This window comes from Pipra filicauda, unplaced genomic scaffold (assembly GCF_003945595.2).
Source record: "Pipra filicauda isolate LSUMZ 115617 unplaced genomic scaffold, ASM394559v2 scaffold101_size5749837_pilon, whole genome shotgun sequence".
Lineage (NCBI taxonomy): Eukaryota > Metazoa > Chordata > Aves > Passeriformes > Pipridae > Pipra > Pipra filicauda.
Genome location: NW_024103452.1, coordinates 2,032,216 through 2,050,771, shown reverse-complemented (window position 1 = coordinate 2,050,771; position 18,556 = coordinate 2,032,216). Strand labels below are relative to the sequence as shown.

The window sequence follows — 18,556 nt, the reverse complement described above, 5'->3', positions numbered from 1 at the left end:
AGTTACTGCTTCAAATATGGCTTGTCTGCTTTGCCTGGGTAAGTGTGATGATTCAGTATCTGTCCCCAGACCTCTCAATCTGCACCTTTACATCCTCAGATGCAACTCACAACTTCTGGGCCTTAGCTGAATCAGTACCCATTCTCTTGGTCCTTTTTCTCTATTGTCCTGCTATTAACTTACCAAATGACACGTCTTAACATTCCTCTTTATGACATATCTGTTGTCATGTCATTTTTACTCTTCAAGATACTGCTTTCATCTCTTGACCTTGATGTCTTCAAAACACCTAGAATAGAAAATACAGATGCAGATCACCTGGTTCACCAGGTTAAATTTTCTGTTAAATTAGTGACTTCCTGGAATTAATCCTGAGCAGAAAATGAGCACAACACAAATTGCTAGTCAAGTAAATATTTAAGATGTGTACACAGTAAATCTCTTGAGTTTAATAAAATCATACTTCAGGGCATGTGGAACAGCAATTTCTTACCTACTGCTGCCTTAGAAACTCAGAGAAATGGTAATAACTTGTGATGGCATTCAAAATTTTGGAGATACTTTTACTTTGGTGTAAATCTGATTCAGTCATCTTTTTTTAGTCATGTTGTAGACAAATATACTCAAATTAATCAGCATAGTTCTAGTTTACTGCTAAGTGTAAGTGTCCATTTCAAAGATGCTAAAACTAATGCAAAATTTCCTGATTTCATTAGCTACAAACCATCACTTGATTCTGCTAGAAAAAGCTTCAGGCTCTCAAAGCACGTGTAAGACAGCAGTGTTTTGTTTTCAACTTTGGCTGGTTCAGGTAATTTCACATAGGTATAAATGATAATGATTTAAGACACGTTGACATCACTACTACATGTTTATAAAAAGAACATACAAATGCACAGTGACATATTACACAGTGGCTGCACATAAGACACTCAAAAATTTGAAGTCCAATGCTGCAGGGTGCCGAGTACTCTTAACTCTCATTAAGTTCAATGTGAGTTCAGAGCACTTTGTCGTTCAGGTGCTTGGGCCCTCAGCGAGGCTCTGAACAGTAAGGAATTTTACCTACATTATGTCAGAAACGAGAGTAATTTCTCCTTTCTAATATGTGTGTTTCTAATTGCTAGATTAGTACAATTGGCCGATAATCACAAGTAATAAAAATGATTTCTTGGCACTGAAGCACTCTTTCTGAAAGTTAATAAAGCTCATTCAATATCGCCTACAGTTTTACAACACACCGTAATGGAATAATGTAACGAGTACAATGTGAGTACAGTACAAAAGCTGGTGTAAAGTTAAAAATGGATCTAGGATAGTGCTGTTCTTGAATACGAGCAGTACAAGGTTATGAATTACTTCTCTGAGCTGAGTATAGGAGTTAATCTGTGCACAATGAAGCCCAGCTCACTTTCAGGTTCACTCCCAATATTTTTTCCAGATTTGCTTCCTACCCTGTTCTTCCAGTTGTTTTATACGCACTCATCCTTGTTATTTCCATAAAGGTGATCATGCTTTTAATTTACATCTTCCAGTTTTCTACTGGAATTTGTTGTTAAAGTTCTTATATAAACTTATGTGAGAATGTGATATAAGGACACAGCAGGAAACCAACTCCATTTAAAAATTACAGCACAAATCCAATGTCAATTTGAAACTTCTAGGAATGTTTAGCCTTGTAACTTGTGACAGTGTCTCCTGCAGTAGTTGAACGCCTCAAAAATGTAGTGGTATACATGGTATACTTTACATTGTTTTCACTATGTGCAAAAATAGTGAAGAATTTTGTTAAATTTCATTATTCTGGGATCCATCCATGGTTTTCTGTATGCCCATGACAGGTTTGTTGATGTAATGGCACATTATTTGTATGTGTAAGACCTCTCGTCCCTTTTTTTTGCCCTGCATGAATAAGACAGAGCCAAATTGAGGGAGAAAATGGTTTTGTCTACCTGTAAATAAAGATCACCTGAAAAGCAGTCTTGTAATATGTTGATGGTAATGCCAAATCCTCATTACAGCAGTGGCATTTTCACCAACTGTATGGTGGATTTTGCAATTAACACACAAAGAATTATTCCTTTCTTGTGTAACAACATTTTAATATCAATAAAAAGTGGGTTTATAGTTCAAGGTTACATATAAAAAAATATTTCATCTTGACCCTTTTGCTGTTTTCCTTCAGGGAAGTCTTCAAATTTTAATTAGGCAAAAACATGGGGTGGATGGATGCTCGCTCTACAAAAAGCTGAAGGACTCCCTCCCCATTCCGCCATCACCGGATGTTTTGAAACAGAAGATTGCTCTCCAAGCAAGCCTGATGAGCGTACTCTCTCTCTCTCTCTCTCTCTCTGCCATGGCAGGTGGAACCACAGGGGAATACACCACCACCAGATCCTTTCAAGCTGAATGCAGCTTGAAGGGTACTGAAAAGAACAAGTCAGGCGCCTCTCCAACTACCAGGCTGCATCAAGAAGGCACAACATAAGCAATGGTAAAGTCAGTAAACAAAATTTTACTGTAATATTTTGTAACACAGATACTGTATTTCTCTTTGAAGTGTAAAGCTACCGTCTTACACAAGAAAGATGGACAGACCCTTTTCCAAGACTAATATGGATACAATAAATATGGAGTTTTACATACTAGATCTGTACACAGAAACTTTGTCCCACAGCCATAAAAATTTACATTTAACAGTGCAACATATAATTTAATTCTTTATTTATCTGACATAGGATGTTTACTTACTAAACACAAGCAACTACCTGGGTTTATTATACATATTTTATATATATATATATTATATATATATATTCAACAATCTGTACAGGTTTCTAAACATAAAACTCCAAAAAGGCACAATCGTCTATACAACATGTACAAAAATGGCTGGAGCTGACAAGGAACAACAATTATTGGTCAAGAGTTCATGATTGCACGAAGATTAGTAATGGGTTTGTGTCAGAAAAATGTGCTTTAAGGAAAAGAAGGTTTGCAAAGAAACCTGTAAGTGTTATTAAAAAAACCCAAAAAATCCCTAAAAATAAAAACACAATGCAAAACAAAAACTAGGTTGCTATTACAAGTCTATCCTCATCGTCACTGCTGCCATCGCTAAACTGCACCGTGTTTTGCTGCCGGGGCGGGGCAGCTGGCCTGTGTACCTGTCTGTCCGGGGTGACAGTTCGGTGGACCGGGGACTTGGTTAATGTGTTGGGATTCACCTTGGAGTGGGGCTCTGCCGGGGTAGCCCTCTTCACCTGGTGGGAAGGGAGGTCACGCTTTGGCTTGGTAGGGTTCACGAGGTCAGTCTTTTCAGGATCCGCTTTCCCTGGACCAATGGGTTGCTCGAGGTTGGTCAGTGGGGTGGGCTCAGGATGGCTCTTCCCACCGTACTGCTGGCCGCCAGCCACCACCTGAGGAGAAGCATCCCGGCAGGGCTGGCCGACCTCGGTCGCAGGGAAGCCAACAGGAGCTGGCTCCAGCTGGACCTCGCAGGCTTTGCTGCCTGTAGTAGGTGCCTCAGAGGCTCCATGTCCCTCAGCGCTGGCAGGGCTGACGGAGGGAATGAGGGTCGGCAGGGCGATGTTCAGTATCTGCAGGCCAGGAATGTGTGCCTGTGGGCTGGGGGTGCCTTGTGGGGCCGTGCCAGCGGTCAGCACCTGGAGGCCCACAGCGTTGAGGGTAATTCCTGAAGGGCGCATCTGTGGGGCGATGTTGGTGTTTGCCAGGCCCACTATGTTCACTGTCTCCATGCCCAGAGGTGGCAGAGGCTGTAGGTTTGGCGTGCTGAGACCCTGAATGCCTGGAACGCTCACCTGGCCAATGGGAATGCATGGCACCACGCTGTTCACCTCAGCAACCCCCATGGGATTTGTGGTGGTGCCAGCGGCCACGCCACCTGCCTCACCAAGGGCGCTGGTAGTTCTGTGAATCACACTAACGGCTGGGATAGTGAGCTGCACCGGCCCGGCCTGGATGGGAACGAAGGTGGAGTAGGTGGCCAGGCCGGCGGGGACCACCTGGATGCCTCCGACGGGTACCATGCCGTAGGGTGCCTTGGCTTGCCGCTGTGAGTGCAGAGGGAGGTGGCTGAAGAGGTGAGTCTGGGGAGCCCTCAGCTCGGCAGCCTGCTGCAGGGACCTGGCCAGGTTCTCCTCAGAGATTTCGGTGTAGAGTGACGGCGCTGTTGTCTGCATGCTGTGGTCTGCCAGCGAGGAGGAGGAACTGATGGAGGGCATGCTCTGGGAAAGAACAACACAGGTGTGTTAATGCAGCAGCCACCACTACCCCCCAGTGCCATGAAAACACAAGGTAGCTGGAATGCTTCATACCTCCTTTTAATTAAAAACAACAAACTGCTTCATAGTATATGCTGCTCAACTTGAACAATGAACTGATATCCTTCCTTTCTTTTTCTGACTTCTTCCTCACCCACTAATTGAACTTTCCTCTCCTAATTAGCCTGCTTAATTTCTCTCAAACACTAGTACTCGAAAACATTGCTGAATGTCTTTTCTATGAGTTTTTTTAAGAAGTGAGAAGGCTTTGGAGAACTGTTTTATGTGGAAATCACCTGATGCAAGAAGGTTAAATAAGCATAAGCTGGTATTTTTGATGCACTGGGTTCCTCTCCTGAAGGCATTACAGCCTCTGGCAGGCAGAGGCAGCATCATGGCACATTTGTCTGTAGGTGCTTCTAAAGTAGCAAGACAGGAGATATGCAATTACAAGAGATGGATGACAACTACAGCTCCTGCACCGGTGGAGGTAATAGGTGGATGCTGGACTGAGATGTGGGACTCACAGCCCGTTGCTGCCTCTGCTTACCGTGATTTATTTGGTGCACACAACTGGTCTGATAATCCCTTTTCTCCTCATATAGTCTTTTACTGACCAAGGCTGGCAATGCCTTTCCTAAAACCTCCTAAAATGAGCGGTCTTGAAGTGCAACTGCAATGTCACAGTTAGCTTTTAGTTTTACGCATATTCATAACACACAAAGAGTGGTGCAACCTTACTTAGTTTATATAGTCCTAAACAGTAATTCTGTAGTTTTGACCGAACTCTCAAGAGATCTCTAGAGCAGGCACAAAACGGATAAACAAACAGAAATGCTTCTGAAAACTGCTGTAGGGAATGTTGGTTAAGGGAGAATATGATTAACTGACTGTGCAGTGACAACCAGTCTAAACGGGAAGACGGGTGTCAGAATGTAGCCAGCATCTTTCTCAGAACTGACATCTCTCAATAAATCTTGATAAACTGGTAGGGATACTTTCAAAGGAACATACAACAGCCTTCCGGAGCTGTGTTGGCTCCTTGTCTTGATCACAAGAAGTGGGATCCACACCCATTCACAACAGAAACAGACTGTAGATGAACCATCAGAGACACAAGGCTGCCACTTCTTTTGGTCTGGAAAAGGAGCAGGTAGTCTGGAAAGGAACTGCTGCCTTGTATTACTTACATGCCTTCTGGGTTTTTTTGTAAATTTTAATATATTAATGTAGACAATTATTAGAGCTATATAAATGAAGACCTTTTTTAATTGTATGAATATTTACTTGAGGTTTCTGTGGTTCTACTTAATGAGAGAGTAAACTCAGTCAAATGTCTTTCTGGTATCCATTGGCAACAACTGGAACTCAAAATCCAAATTAAAGACCCTACCCCTTTTCTGGAAGGTATATACGATGACCAGAGACGACTTTGTTTTATTCTCTGTCACACCAGAAACTTGCTCCAATTTACATTTGCCATATGAACTCACAGTTCTTACAAGCAGAAATGAACCTCTGTCAAACAATGCAATGCAGCAATAATTTTTACTGTTTCTCCTTGCCGATAGTTAGTTATCTTAAACTTCGTAAAAAGTAAATCCAGTAGTACAGATTTCCAAAGAAAAAACAAGTCAATAAGTACTTAAAGCAGAATTAAGTTTTTACTTACTGTTTATGTTTTTGAAAATTTCCTGATACTGGTTTTTCTATAACTGCATGCAAAGTTAGGTTTATGGTTGGACTCAATGATCTTAAGGGTCTTTCCCAACCTAGATGATATGATTCTATATAATGTTTCATTTATCATGGAGAAGGCAGTACTTTAATTATCCCTTTAATTAAACTACATTTTGCATCACATTTTTCTGAGCAGTATTCTGAAAAGCTCAAATGCCTTCATGGTTTGCAGTAAGAATTCAAATTTCAAGAGATAACCTTAGGGTCAGTCGGGTATGTGACTTGTACCATCCCCAACAGAGTGCATTAAAACTACTACTGAATAGTAAAAAGGCTTAACACCTCCCAGTGCCCTTCTGTGATTTCCTAGGCAGAGTTTTAAAGACAACAGCGGCCAAAATTACTGAACGGTCCCGCAGCCTTGCACACAGACTGACCTCATCTTTCTGCACACTGTTTGAAAAGCTGTGTGTCTAGCACATGCATAGGCAAAACTTATCCTTTTCTGATTAAAATATTCAGTTTGGAGAAAAACTGAGAGCACTGAGAGGTCTCAGTTCTGTGTTCATCTCTCCTTTTGGAATTGCGCAAAGGCAATCTCCTAGTTTCCTTGAACATCTGGTGCTCTTTCTAATTCTACTATTAAGCATATTTGGAGGAGATATAAGCAATTGCATAATTTTTTTATAGTGATAAGGCAAAAACCTTTGGGACTAGATTAATTTCCCTTGGGAATCACCAATTATTATATCATCATATTTCAGAGTGAAAAGACTTTGGAATTCTATCACTTTTCTCCGAAAACTTCATAACCACCAGCATATGTTTATTCCCCATATTGTGGACACATGCAGAATAACAAACATATTGTTTATGCCATATCTATTATTTCCTTCTTATTTGTAATACAATCTACCAGCTCCAAACATCAGCTGAAATGACCATATTACAATTAATCTTTTCAGGAAGAATACAATCAAATCAAAGCATTTGAAAAGCAGTGCTCCTACAACATCCTTGTTTCTAGAGTCCTACACATTTGTGCTTTGATTACTTTCAACTCTTCTGAAAGACTCAACATCCAACAACTTTAAGAATAAAAGGAAAGGCAAACATTTTGATCTTTCAAAAATCTCTAAGAAGATCTTCAGAAAGAGGGTTTAAAATCCTGTTCTCTCCCTGGAGTCAGGCACTCCTACCTTTGTAAGAGTTGCAGTTGATATTAAGGAATGGCCCAAGGATGTTTCTGGATCGGGGTAATCCACAGACATATGTCGACCTGGGGACGTAGGAGCGATGTCCGTCAGTGCCACACCAGCACCGTGTGGATCTGCTCCTCTCTCTTGGGCTTTATCCTCATGTGCTTCCTGATGGGTAAATTCTGCTGGTGAACTGGAGGTCCTGCTAACTGACTGCACTGTGCTAAGGACGGTCATTTTCGTCAGCAGCGCCTTTGGCAGACCATCCATGGAGTCCGTGTGAACCCCAGCAAAACAGTCTGGAAGTCTGATGTCTTCATCGGTGCTGGTGGCATCCTGCAGGCTGTTTCGAGAGGGGTGATGCTGGGGGCTGGCCGTCACTGAGGGGGTTGTGGATAGCACTGACTCAGCCTGGCTGTCTTCATCATCATCTTCATTGTCATTTTCATCTTCATCTCCACCATCAGACTCCTCCACATCATATCCTGACCGGTCATACCCAATTCTTTGCTTCTCACCTGCAAAAGTGGGAATTAGAAAGTAAGACAATGAAGGTCCTGGACTGACTGGGAAGGGAGAGACCAACTAGAAACACTAAAAAAGCACATGGCACATTTATTTTTTAGTCACATCCCATTGTATCAAAAAACCAGGGAAGACTTTAATTTTTATTTTTATTTTCCACCGTACATATTTAACTATACAGTACATAATCTTTCATCTTCTGCTTCTGTATTGTTTTCAAGCTTCTGGATTTGGCTGTTTTCTTTTAAGCCATTTATAACCATTTGATCAAAGTCACCCTTCACTCTTTCGCTTGGGGAGAAGTGAGCAGATTCCTGGTTCATTAGGTTCCCAGTGACGATATATGAAGCTGGTCTGTCAACCTTAGCAGTGGGATATTCTCTAGCTGGTTCTGACTCATAAGTGGGTGGTGGGTGTCCTTGTACCTAATATGAATCACTACTGCAAAGGTTTTTGAAGGACGCAAACAGAAAGACTGGAGGCTGTTAGTCAGGAATCTGTCTCGTTAACAGGCAAAAGAGAGTAAAATTAGACTTTACCAGATTTCTTCACTTTGCTAATGTTTTGAAAGGTTTATGAACAAATCACCCAAGACGTCCTAGGAGGCAAGAAAGCCCTAATCTGATCAAAATTTACCTATGCATGAATCTTTGTTCACATGAAGAAGCCCTCCTGACTTCAAGTCTTAAAGCTAAACTGCTGTCTAGTGCTAAATTTCTCTACTAAATACAGTTCTACTGCAGCTTTTCACCTTCTTTTGTATCATGACTTGGAAAGAAAAAATTGTCTTTAGTAAAGTGACAGAAAATCCCATCTGCTGTACTGATTCCAAGCCAGACTGTTTGGGATCATATTTTACAAAAGACAAAATGCTTTGAATGAACTAATATTTTGTATTTGATTAAAGGTCTGTCTGTTGAGCTGTCAAAAAAAAAAATATCAGCATAAAAATCATTTGGCTCTGTAAAAGCCATGAGGGCTGGTTAGTTAAAATCTCAGAGATCCTGTTCTAGGGAAATCTACACAGCAACTTAACATCAAAATGAACAATTCTGAAAAAAATCAGGCCCTTAAAAGAAGTTGAACCTACTACCTATACTTTAGGCTGCTGTTACCAAAACCAAAATAAGTACCTTGAACTCCAGGTAAAATAAATGGGTTTAATTGAGCTACCTTTAAATAAGTTACACAGCATTACAAGCCTTTATGGTTTCAAATGAGCAATGCAATTAGGAATGAAACTAATAGCTTCTTTGAAAAAATCCCTCTATAATGACTTTGCCCCTCTTTGCCTACACAGTAATTTGTACATTAACTAAATACGGAAACTGTAGATTTTCTCCACTCACTGTGGCAGATACGAACATGTCAGACGTTATTAAAAACACCCCAAATCCCCCAGGTCATTGGAATGATCCTAATAGAAATATTTTTTAGAATTCTAAATAGTCTTCATTTATAATTCTCATTCACAGACAGAGCTGTTCGAAATAAAAAATACATTTTAGTAGAAACATTGCTTCAGTGAGGTCTATTCCAAAAATATGGCAAGTAGGAGTGTTAAAAATACTATTAACAATAACACATGGACTTATTAGACTTTTTTTTTTCTATATATACTTCTGTCATTTCTATTCTTCACACAAACAGTGTTTCTTCACCATTAATTTGCAAAAATGTTAGAACCTCTACATATGTTTGATTTCTGAAAGGAAACAATTACCTCTGTCTTCAACGCTGATGATGGGCTAGGTGGGGTTCCAGTGCCCTGAGCTGGAGGACCATGGCTGTGAGAATGAAAAACTCCCAGTTGACCCTGAAGTTGTGAGGGATCTGCTGCTCCAGCTGGATCCCTATAAGTCTATGGGGCCTGATGGGATTTATCTGAGAATACTTAAAGAGCTGGCTGATGTCATCGTGAGGCCTCTCTTGATGATTTTTTAATGGTCTTGGGAATCTGGAGAAGTCTCAGTTGACCAGAAGCTGGCTAATGTTTTCCCAATTTTCAAGAAGGGCAAGGATGACTCTGGAAACTACTGGCCTGTTAGTCTCACTTCAGTGCCTGGTAAGGTTATGGAGAAGATTATTCTGGCTTCATGAGGGGAAAGTCCTGCTCATCAAACCTGATTTCCTTTTATGGCAAGGTAACCCACCGAGTTGATCAAGGGAAGCCAGCAGATGTAATCTTTCTGAATTTCAGTAAAGCTTTTGATACTGTCTCTCCCAGGATCCTTCTGGACAAAATGTCCAGCACACAGCTGGATAAACACATCATGTGGTGGGTGAGCAATTGGCTCACAGATTGAGCACAGAGGGTAACAGTGAACGGGGTGACATCAGACTGGCGACCTGTCACTAGTGCGGTTCCACAGGGCTTCACCTTAGGCCCCATGCTCTTCAACATCTTCATAAACAACTTAGACACAGGACTGGAAAAGACACTAAGCAAGTTTGCAGATGACACAAGACTGGGAGGAGCTGTTGACTCCCTGGAAGGTAGGGAGGGCCTACAGAGACCTTGACAAATTAGAGGACTGGACAATCACCAACCATATGAAGGTCAACAAGGACAAATGCTGGATTCTGCACCTGGCATGAGGCAACCCTGGATATACGGACAGACTGGAGAATGAGAAGCCGGAAAGCAGTGCCGTGGAAAGGACGTGGGAGTCCTGGTCAATGGCAAGTGTAATATGAGTCAGCAGTGCCCTGGCAGCCAGGAAGGCCAACTATGTCCTGGGGACATCAAACACAGCATCAGGCATCAGGCACAACCTGTTGAGGGAGGGGATTGTCCCACTCTGCTCTGCACTGGTGCAGCCTCACCTTGAATATTGTGTGCAGTTTTGGGCACCACAATATAAGAAAGACATTAAGCCATTAGAGAGTGTCCAAAGGAGGGCAATGAAGATGGTGAAGGGCCTTTTGAGGGGAAACCGTATGAATAGTGGCCTAACACTTGGTGTGTTCAGCCTGAAGAAGAAGAGACTGAGGAGAGACCTCATTGCAGTCTACAACTTTCTCATGAGGGGAAGAGGAGGGGCAGGCACTGATCTCTTCTCTGTGATGAACAGTGACAGGACCCAAGGGAATAGCATGAAACTGTGTCAGGGGAGGTTTAGGTTGGAAACTAGAAACAGGTTCTTTACCAGAAGATGGTTGGGCACTGAACAGTCTTCCCAGGGAAGCGGTCACAGCATCAAGCCTGCCAGACTTGAAGAAGTATTTGGACAATGTTCTCAGGCACATGGTGTGATTCCTCAGGCTGTACTGTGGGGGGCGAGGAGTTGGACTCAATGATCCTTATGGGTCCCTTCCAGCTCAGAATATTCTGTGACTTGTGATTCCCTCAATGCCTCCGTAACAGATCCCAAAGACTTTTCTGTGCGTTACATCTAAAGGGTGATCCACACGATCCTACAACTCCTTAAATAATGCAGGGAGCATTGCAAAGTCTTATAATTCACTCTGGACTCTCTCTTAACTTCAATCTTTTTACCAACATCACATAACTATTCTCTGGAAAATCCTACTGATTCCATTCTTTTTTCTCCCTCTCTCCACATGAATCACATTTTCTATGAAAGCTCCTGTCAATCACAAATGACTGTTTTTACTGGCAAGCGGAACTACCTGAAGTGATTAGACTGACTTGTCACATTTGCAAAGCAAGGAAAACATATGTGCAAACAATGCCCCGATTTACAAGAAGAAACAATCTTTTTTCAAATCAACACTTAAAAATGCTTTGGGATTTACTAGCAATTGCTGCTTATGTAGGAATTTTCTGCATACATCTCAGCTTTCTAGAATACAACCATGGAAAGTAAAAGGGGAACTGTGTGTGCAACACAGATTCCTTACATGCAGAACTCCATGGGATATCATTTCCCTCTATTGTTTCCCTGTTTACCTCCACCCTTTGTGCATTTGCCAGCTTCTATTTGAGTGTGGTTACCTGGAGCCAGAGCCTGCAGTGTAGGCGAGGTGACAGCAATGAATGTAGTTCCCTTACTCCCACACCGCTTTGCAACATCAGATGAGAAAAAAAATTCCTGACTTGCTTGTTCTGGCAATGCACAAAGGAACACACTGCTCTGGCTTTTATACCTGCATGTATGGTTGCTGAAACAAGAGGTGCCCAAGCTTTTGCAATCAGCGATCCCGTTAAGCAGCAGTGTGGAGCTGTGAGAGGACCTGATGATGCAGTTTCAGCAGGCTGGAAGACCCAGGCAGGTAATGGATCTTCTCTGAAGGAGGCATCGGGCTGAGGCTGTGACCACTCCTTGTGCTGAAAGACTCTTTTCCAAGCAGTGTCTTATTAAGCAAGTAGTACTGGCCCCAATCCATTCTGGTAATTGTACACTGCCTACTAAAGTTCCCTTGCAGTTTTAATTGTGGAAAAATTAATTCTTTGCTTCCTATCTTGAACTATGCACAATTATTACCATATGCTTATGTAGCCTATATATATATATATGTATATATATATACACACATATATGTATATATATAAAACTAGAACTGACTCAATTTCCAAAGGGAACAAAATTACTTCTGTGTTTAACTTTGTATGAAGTTGTAAAACGGTGTGCGATATTTTAGAATGAAGGATGTGTCATAAATTTAAAGGCCACTAACATATGGAGAAATGGCTTTTGGCATGAAAGTTCACAGTTTCTTTTTTTAAAAAAGAAAACAGGAAAAATGTTTCACACTATTAAGTAAAGGTTTATGAAAGCTACTTCTCTTTTGAATTTGTAACTCAACTCTCACCATTTTAACAGAAAGACTGTTCAAGACAGCCTCAATTTTTTATGAATAGTCTTTTTGGAAGAGTAGGGAATGCCTCTCATTCTCTGTCAACTGCTGCAACCTTGTCTTTTAAACCCCTAGAAAGACTCTTCCTTCTTCCTGGACTTCACAGGAGAAAGTGCACTTTGTCTGCAGACCTGAACTCTGCAAAAATTAGGAACAGATGGAAAGAAAGGCATAACAGAAACATGGACTAAACTTTTGACTGGAAATTTTGCCTGCACACGAGCTACAATTATTTTTAAGAAAACTGAGTTTTTAATCCTATGTATTGACGTATAGAAATCATCATCAAAAAATCATCTTAGTCCTTCATTTATTTTGCTTTTGGTCCTCAGTTAGTGAGCTCCGTACTGTGTTTGTGGTGACGATGAGCTTGTTGGCTAAGGCTCTGCTATTACCGGTATTTTACCCCGAAGTGGAACAGAAAAAGCTGTAAGTTCTTTAGCACAATAGCATTAGTTGGAATTATCAGCATCCTAGTATGTCCATTAGTGAAGTGCCTGGAGCTGATAAGTCCACATACTGCTTTTTCCAGTTGGGATGCTATGAATTAGGTAACTGAAATAGGTCTCCCTATGTACTTTTAACTATCACCATACTGCAAAGCACTAAAACAAAGGTTCTTCAGAATCTCAGCTTTTAATTTTAATTGCAATATTATTGCCACACAACCTGACTTACTGAGGACCTGCTACAGACTTAGCAATTTCTCTACCAAACCCAGTGATAAAGTTCAACGGCTTATAACTTAGTCATATTTGGTTATAACTTAAACATATTTAAGTAGATTTTCACATAAAGAGCAAAATATTCATTGTCATTCTTTCACTCGCAGAAAGACAAGAAAGACCTGAAAATACAAGTCCAGACTGTTCAGTTTTACACATTCCTAAGAAAATGTACAGTTACGTAGACAATGACAGGATTGCTATTAGCTCTACTTATGCAGATTAAAGACATAGCTTATTAAGTATCTACTCACTATCTATTAACATCTAAATTTAAATTTACTGCATTTATTGGTTTATAGCATCTGATTAATATAAAGCCTCAGAGTAATCCAAATCACCTCAAATTCTGGAATTATCTTCAGTTAGGGATTAATAGCTATGTAAAAGCATTTAAAAATAATTTGATTTATATCATATATTCTCCATCAAACTCAAGAAAAAATGTAGACTACAGTAAGAAAGGCAGAAGTATTTCTCAGTATGACATTATATGACCATAAATTGAAAGTAAGGTCTGTATGTCATCAGTTCTCTCTACTCTTATAAATAATTAGAGCTTAGGCCTGCCTTTCACCTGTTGTGTTAGTCTTGTAATAGACTGATCCACAACCATTCAAACAAATTCTTATAAAGGTAAAAAAAAGTACAGCAAATAATGCTAGCATCTATCCCTGACCTTGCTGTTTTTCTGTCATTCTAAATCTGTTCATAGGCTTTAATTAACTGATTTCAGTCTTGCTTCATCTCCTGTCCACTGCTCACCACCTTCAAACAGGACTCATAGTGACATCTACTGGGTTAAATTCAGACTGGTAATTGCCAGGGCTCCTCAGAAATGAGAAAAAAAAATCTGTGGGCGTTTGACTTTCACTCCTAAAAGCATGAGAAGTAATGAAGTAAATCAAACCAAAAGAACAGCAGCCACTGCTTAAACAGATTATTTACACCAAAACCTTCCTAAGTGACCTGTATATTGTAAATCAAGCCTAGCACTAGGTAGTCTATTGTCAGGCTGCAGGTGTAGGGGTTCAGCACACCTAACACATCTAGTTGAAGGCTAGACACTGATATTAACAACAAAAAAATAATTTTATTGTAATCTATACAGAACCAGCCTTCCATTCTCTTCGTAAAAGGAGGATATTATTGCAAGGATTTTCATTTATTTTCACTCCTTAAATGTAGGTGCAGTGAAAACACAGTAATGATTAAGCTAATGAAAAGCCATTGAAACTTACTTAATATATACTGTAAGTAACATATAGCTAATTAACTCAGGACTATTGTATCTTCAGAAGAGCCTTTTTAATACTGCAGAAAATGAAAGTATTTTTTTAATGTGTGCATATATATATACACATATATAAAAATACATATCTGAAACTTACAACTAGGTCTTTTTACTGGTAAAATAATAGACATTTTGGTATAAAATTTCTGCACAGAGACCACTTTAGTAAGTTCTGCCCATCTACTGATTTCATTATTAAATAACTATCTTGTGCAAGTTTACTCAGGCATACCATAGTACTCATATTTTAGCCTACATATGAAATATTACAAGTTTAAAGTTTGTAAGTATTTTAATTTGAACACAAATTATTGCTGTTTTTAAGACTGCATGGCAAAATGTTGGGTAAGCACAGCCAAAGAGGACATCCCCAGTTGTGGTCTGTCACACTAAACAGTTCACCTCCTCTGACAGTTTAATTCAGATATTAACATTCCTCACATTGTAACCCTGTATTTTGGTGACAAGAACATTCCACAGAGCAGAAGATGAAAGATAAATGGATGAGGGAATGGTTTTGCATACAAAAACCCAGGCCAGAAAGTATTTACTAATATCCAAATGATGACAAGTCCAAATACAAAGAATGCTATGTTAAAAGCTCTGATCATATACAGTCTCAGACAGCTAGAGAGCATTTTTCTTTTTTTCCTAAACTCTACAGCACAACAAAATTTCAGCTTCTCAGATTACTGAAAAAACCAGGCTCTCTGTGTGTGTATGTGTGTGCATGTGTTCAGAATTGTGCACAATTTTGCACTGCTTCTTCAATCTGCATGCACTTCATCTCTACTGCTGTCGGTCAAAGCTGGCTTCCCCTATGAATCTAAAGAATTATGTATTTAAATAATTGTGATTGCCTACCCTTTAAAAAAGACTACATAAAAATAGAATCAGCAAATTCCTTCACAAAAAAAGGATTGGTGTTTTTCTTAAATTTCTGTGTAAATTCTCTAACTCAAAATCAAAAACATACAGCTTAGTTATTTTAAGCAAAGGTGCTTAAATAATCAGTATTCCAAATGTTAGGGTAATGAATTAGGTGGAGACAGACAGACAGACATTCTACAGGTCAGGAAACAAGCCAATCTCACACAGTTTACAGGAAGAAATTTTTTTTCTGAGGTCATAATTATTTCTTATCAGATTTTCTGCACCTTACTCTACTGCATCTCACATTGCCTTCCACATCTCACATTGCCTTCCAAGTGAGGAAAGGGATGGGATTAAGCAGAACACTTTGTAAGAGACAGAACTTCTTTATCAACCACACAACAAAAATGTATGCTTTTAAAGAGGTTTTTTAAAACACTGAAGGATATATGGCCCAAACCTGCCAGCAACGCACATCAGAGGGAGAGGGTGAAAGGGCCAAAGAGATAACACCACAAGTGCAGCTCAATACCCACGGCCCATCATGTTTTCCTTTGTGGGTTACATACTCCTGCACTGGTGTGGGGAAAGGGCAGCCAAAGAGCCGTTAACTGCGATGGCCTAGACACTTCAAAAAAATATTCAATCACATTTGAATATAGCCCAAATTAGCCCAAACTAGCACATAAAGGATTTCAGATAGGGCAACAGAACCACTTACACTTAAAAAAGTATGTATGCAAATATATCACACTTTTTTTCCCTCCTGATTCTGCCTTAAAAATAGGCTGACAACCAAGATTCTGATTTATCGTGAAAAATACCTTCAGGCGTGGCTAGGTGAGCTGACAGATTAAATAACATTTTTGAAGTGTACAGTTACTCACGGAATTTACATGGATAATTGTAAATGCCCTGTGCATTGCAGCAACTGGAGAGGCTGGACTGGTTTGGCTGCAGCAAATGAATGTTTATCATAGGTTTAATTACCCTGCCTCTTGGATAGGGCTCTACTGTTGAGCTTTGTGCTGCACAGCTGGTTTTACTATGGGTACTTGAGCCAGATTCTTTGGAGAAGGTAGGGATTTTATCACCAAGTTGTTTTTTGTTTGGGGTTCCAGTTAAAGAAAGGTTACCTTCTCTACTCTAGGGGGGGGGGGAAAAAAGGCATTGCAGTCATAAAATTAAATTCTGTGAATAATTTCAAGGATTATGAAGCAAATTCTGTTGAATGTCTGGGTTTTTGGTTTTTTTTTTCCAAATTGGAATATTTAATTTATTAAGTAATTACTGTGCTGAAGCAAAGAACATATTTCAGGAAATGTATAATATATTTATACTATGGTTAAACATGCCTGTACATGTTATGTAAAAAGAGAGAGCCTCTCTCTTTCTCAATTAAATAGTCATGAAGTCAAAGGAAAACATTCTTTCAACAAATGCTTGAAATGGCTTCCTTCTACCCAGAGTTACTGAAAATTCAGTCAAGATTTGAAACATTTCCCATTACGTTATTAAGACAAATGCAATTTTTAATGTATGCAATTGCGAATATCAATTTATCAATCAATCAAATGTTTTTAGTTCCTAGTAAACGAAAATATCTGTTCAGCTGTAGTTTCTAAAACTAACAAAAATGTCAAAAGCTACAGAACACCACTTAAAAAAGTGATGCATTTTCTATCATTCGAAGGCTGAAAATGTTAATAAAAACTTCCTCTGTAAGAAAAGGACAGTAATTCGTCCTGACACTTATCTTTTGTGTTATTTATTTGGTACCTCAAATCGCGAAGGGAGACGTTTTTTGCTTACGAAAAAGCAGTGTATCAAAGAATGCCAAAAAAGGGAAAATGCAGGTTTCTCTCTACCTAGCACACTACTGAATCATACCAGCTGAGTCATATTGCCATCATTTTTCAGAATTAGATTCAAGCTGATTCGCTTATTCTGCTAGTAGTTGTCATACGGGAGAAAGTGCATTCATCTTTCTTTCCCTGTACTATTTAAATAAAGACCCCCACTGCTTTCGTTTCTCAAAACCTCATCCACAATCTAATAAACTATTCCACTGGAGGAAGAAAAATACACCAAGGCAAGGCAATACAACTCATCTCGCCACCGAGAAATGTGAGGAAGGAAAAAATGCCACCACTGCACTGAGACATGCCGAGATCCAAAACAGTCCTAATGCACAATCCTGTTTTCCGTCTCACTGCGTCTGGTGCAGGCACACCTTTCTTATCACTCTGAGCAAATCCCTCATGAACCTGGTTTGGCTCTCTTTGATCTCATCTCCTCTCCACTGGAAATCTCTTCGGATGCAGGAAGTGCAGAATTCCAATTACTAGCAAATGCATTCATTCTGATAACATTCTCATCAGTAAGGAAGAAGTAGAACAGGTCAAGATGAATAATGTTTTTTAATTTCTAAGTGATCTCTATCTGCGGATTTATCCCTATTATTTGTGAAGGAGGACAGAACGCTACATTGGAAGATGACTAGCCTTCTTGCAAAGCACTCAGCAACATAGTTGTGATTTGTGTTGCATGTTAGTGATATCATTTTAATGAAATATGCATCTCAAAACTTGGACCATTTCATGCACAATTATTTTCAAAGAAGCACTACATTTGACTACATTTTTTTCTAGGCAAACAGCTGTTTTTCTGGTATTTTCAGTCTTGTCAAATTTATCTGTGAAAGTGATAAAGTTAAACTGCATAACACTTTGTGAAAAATTCAGCAGCAATTTATCCTTAGCATATGCTTGTCATTTCTTTTGCTGAAAGTTCTTCCAGTGTTCCTTGCTCCCTTGGACTAGCTCTTAAAATTTTTATCTCTGTATCTTTTCCCTGTACAAGAATTGAAAAGCTTTGGAAAAGAAAGGGTAAGAAATTGCGATGACAAAATAACCACAATAATTCAGTAAAGAAAGAAGACTTATTTCTTACCAAATTCTTCTTCCCCATCCTGGTCATCTATTAAGCCTACTGAGACTCCCAAATCCATGCATTTCTTGCTATGTGCCTTTGACTTCATATGTTTTGTTAAATTTCCTTAAGGAAAAAAAAATAAAACAGTAACTACGCTGTTACTATAAATGTCTACAAATATAAACTCAGTGTGTTTATCTCTTCTTCAGGTACATTTATAAC

General features: G+C 39.6%; 1 protein-coding gene across 9 annotated transcripts in view; it reads right to left on the bottom strand.

Moving 5' to 3' along the window:
- The window catches only part of HIVEP1 (HIVEP zinc finger 1), a 131,000-nt gene that overhangs the window by 4,969 nt on the left and 107,475 nt on the right, over positions 1 to 18,556 (bottom strand). For 6 of the 9 annotated variants that reach the window (XM_027745024.2, XM_027745026.2, XM_039387766.1 and 3 more), the window contains 3 exons: positions 18,353 to 18,457; positions 7,163 to 7,680; positions 2,496 to 4,247 (listed from right to left, as the gene is read on the bottom strand). In XM_027745024.2, coding sequence (XP_027600825.2) covers positions 3,072 to 4,247; positions 7,163 to 7,680; positions 18,353 to 18,457 — 1,799 coding nt within the window. In that variant the 3' untranslated portion in view covers positions 2,496 to 3,071. Of the gene's footprint in view, positions 1 to 183; positions 290 to 2,495; positions 4,248 to 7,162; positions 7,681 to 18,352; positions 18,458 to 18,556 lie in introns of those variants that run through there. The other 3 variants (XM_039387792.1, XM_039387825.1, XM_039387860.1) reach the window with 2 other exon arrangements.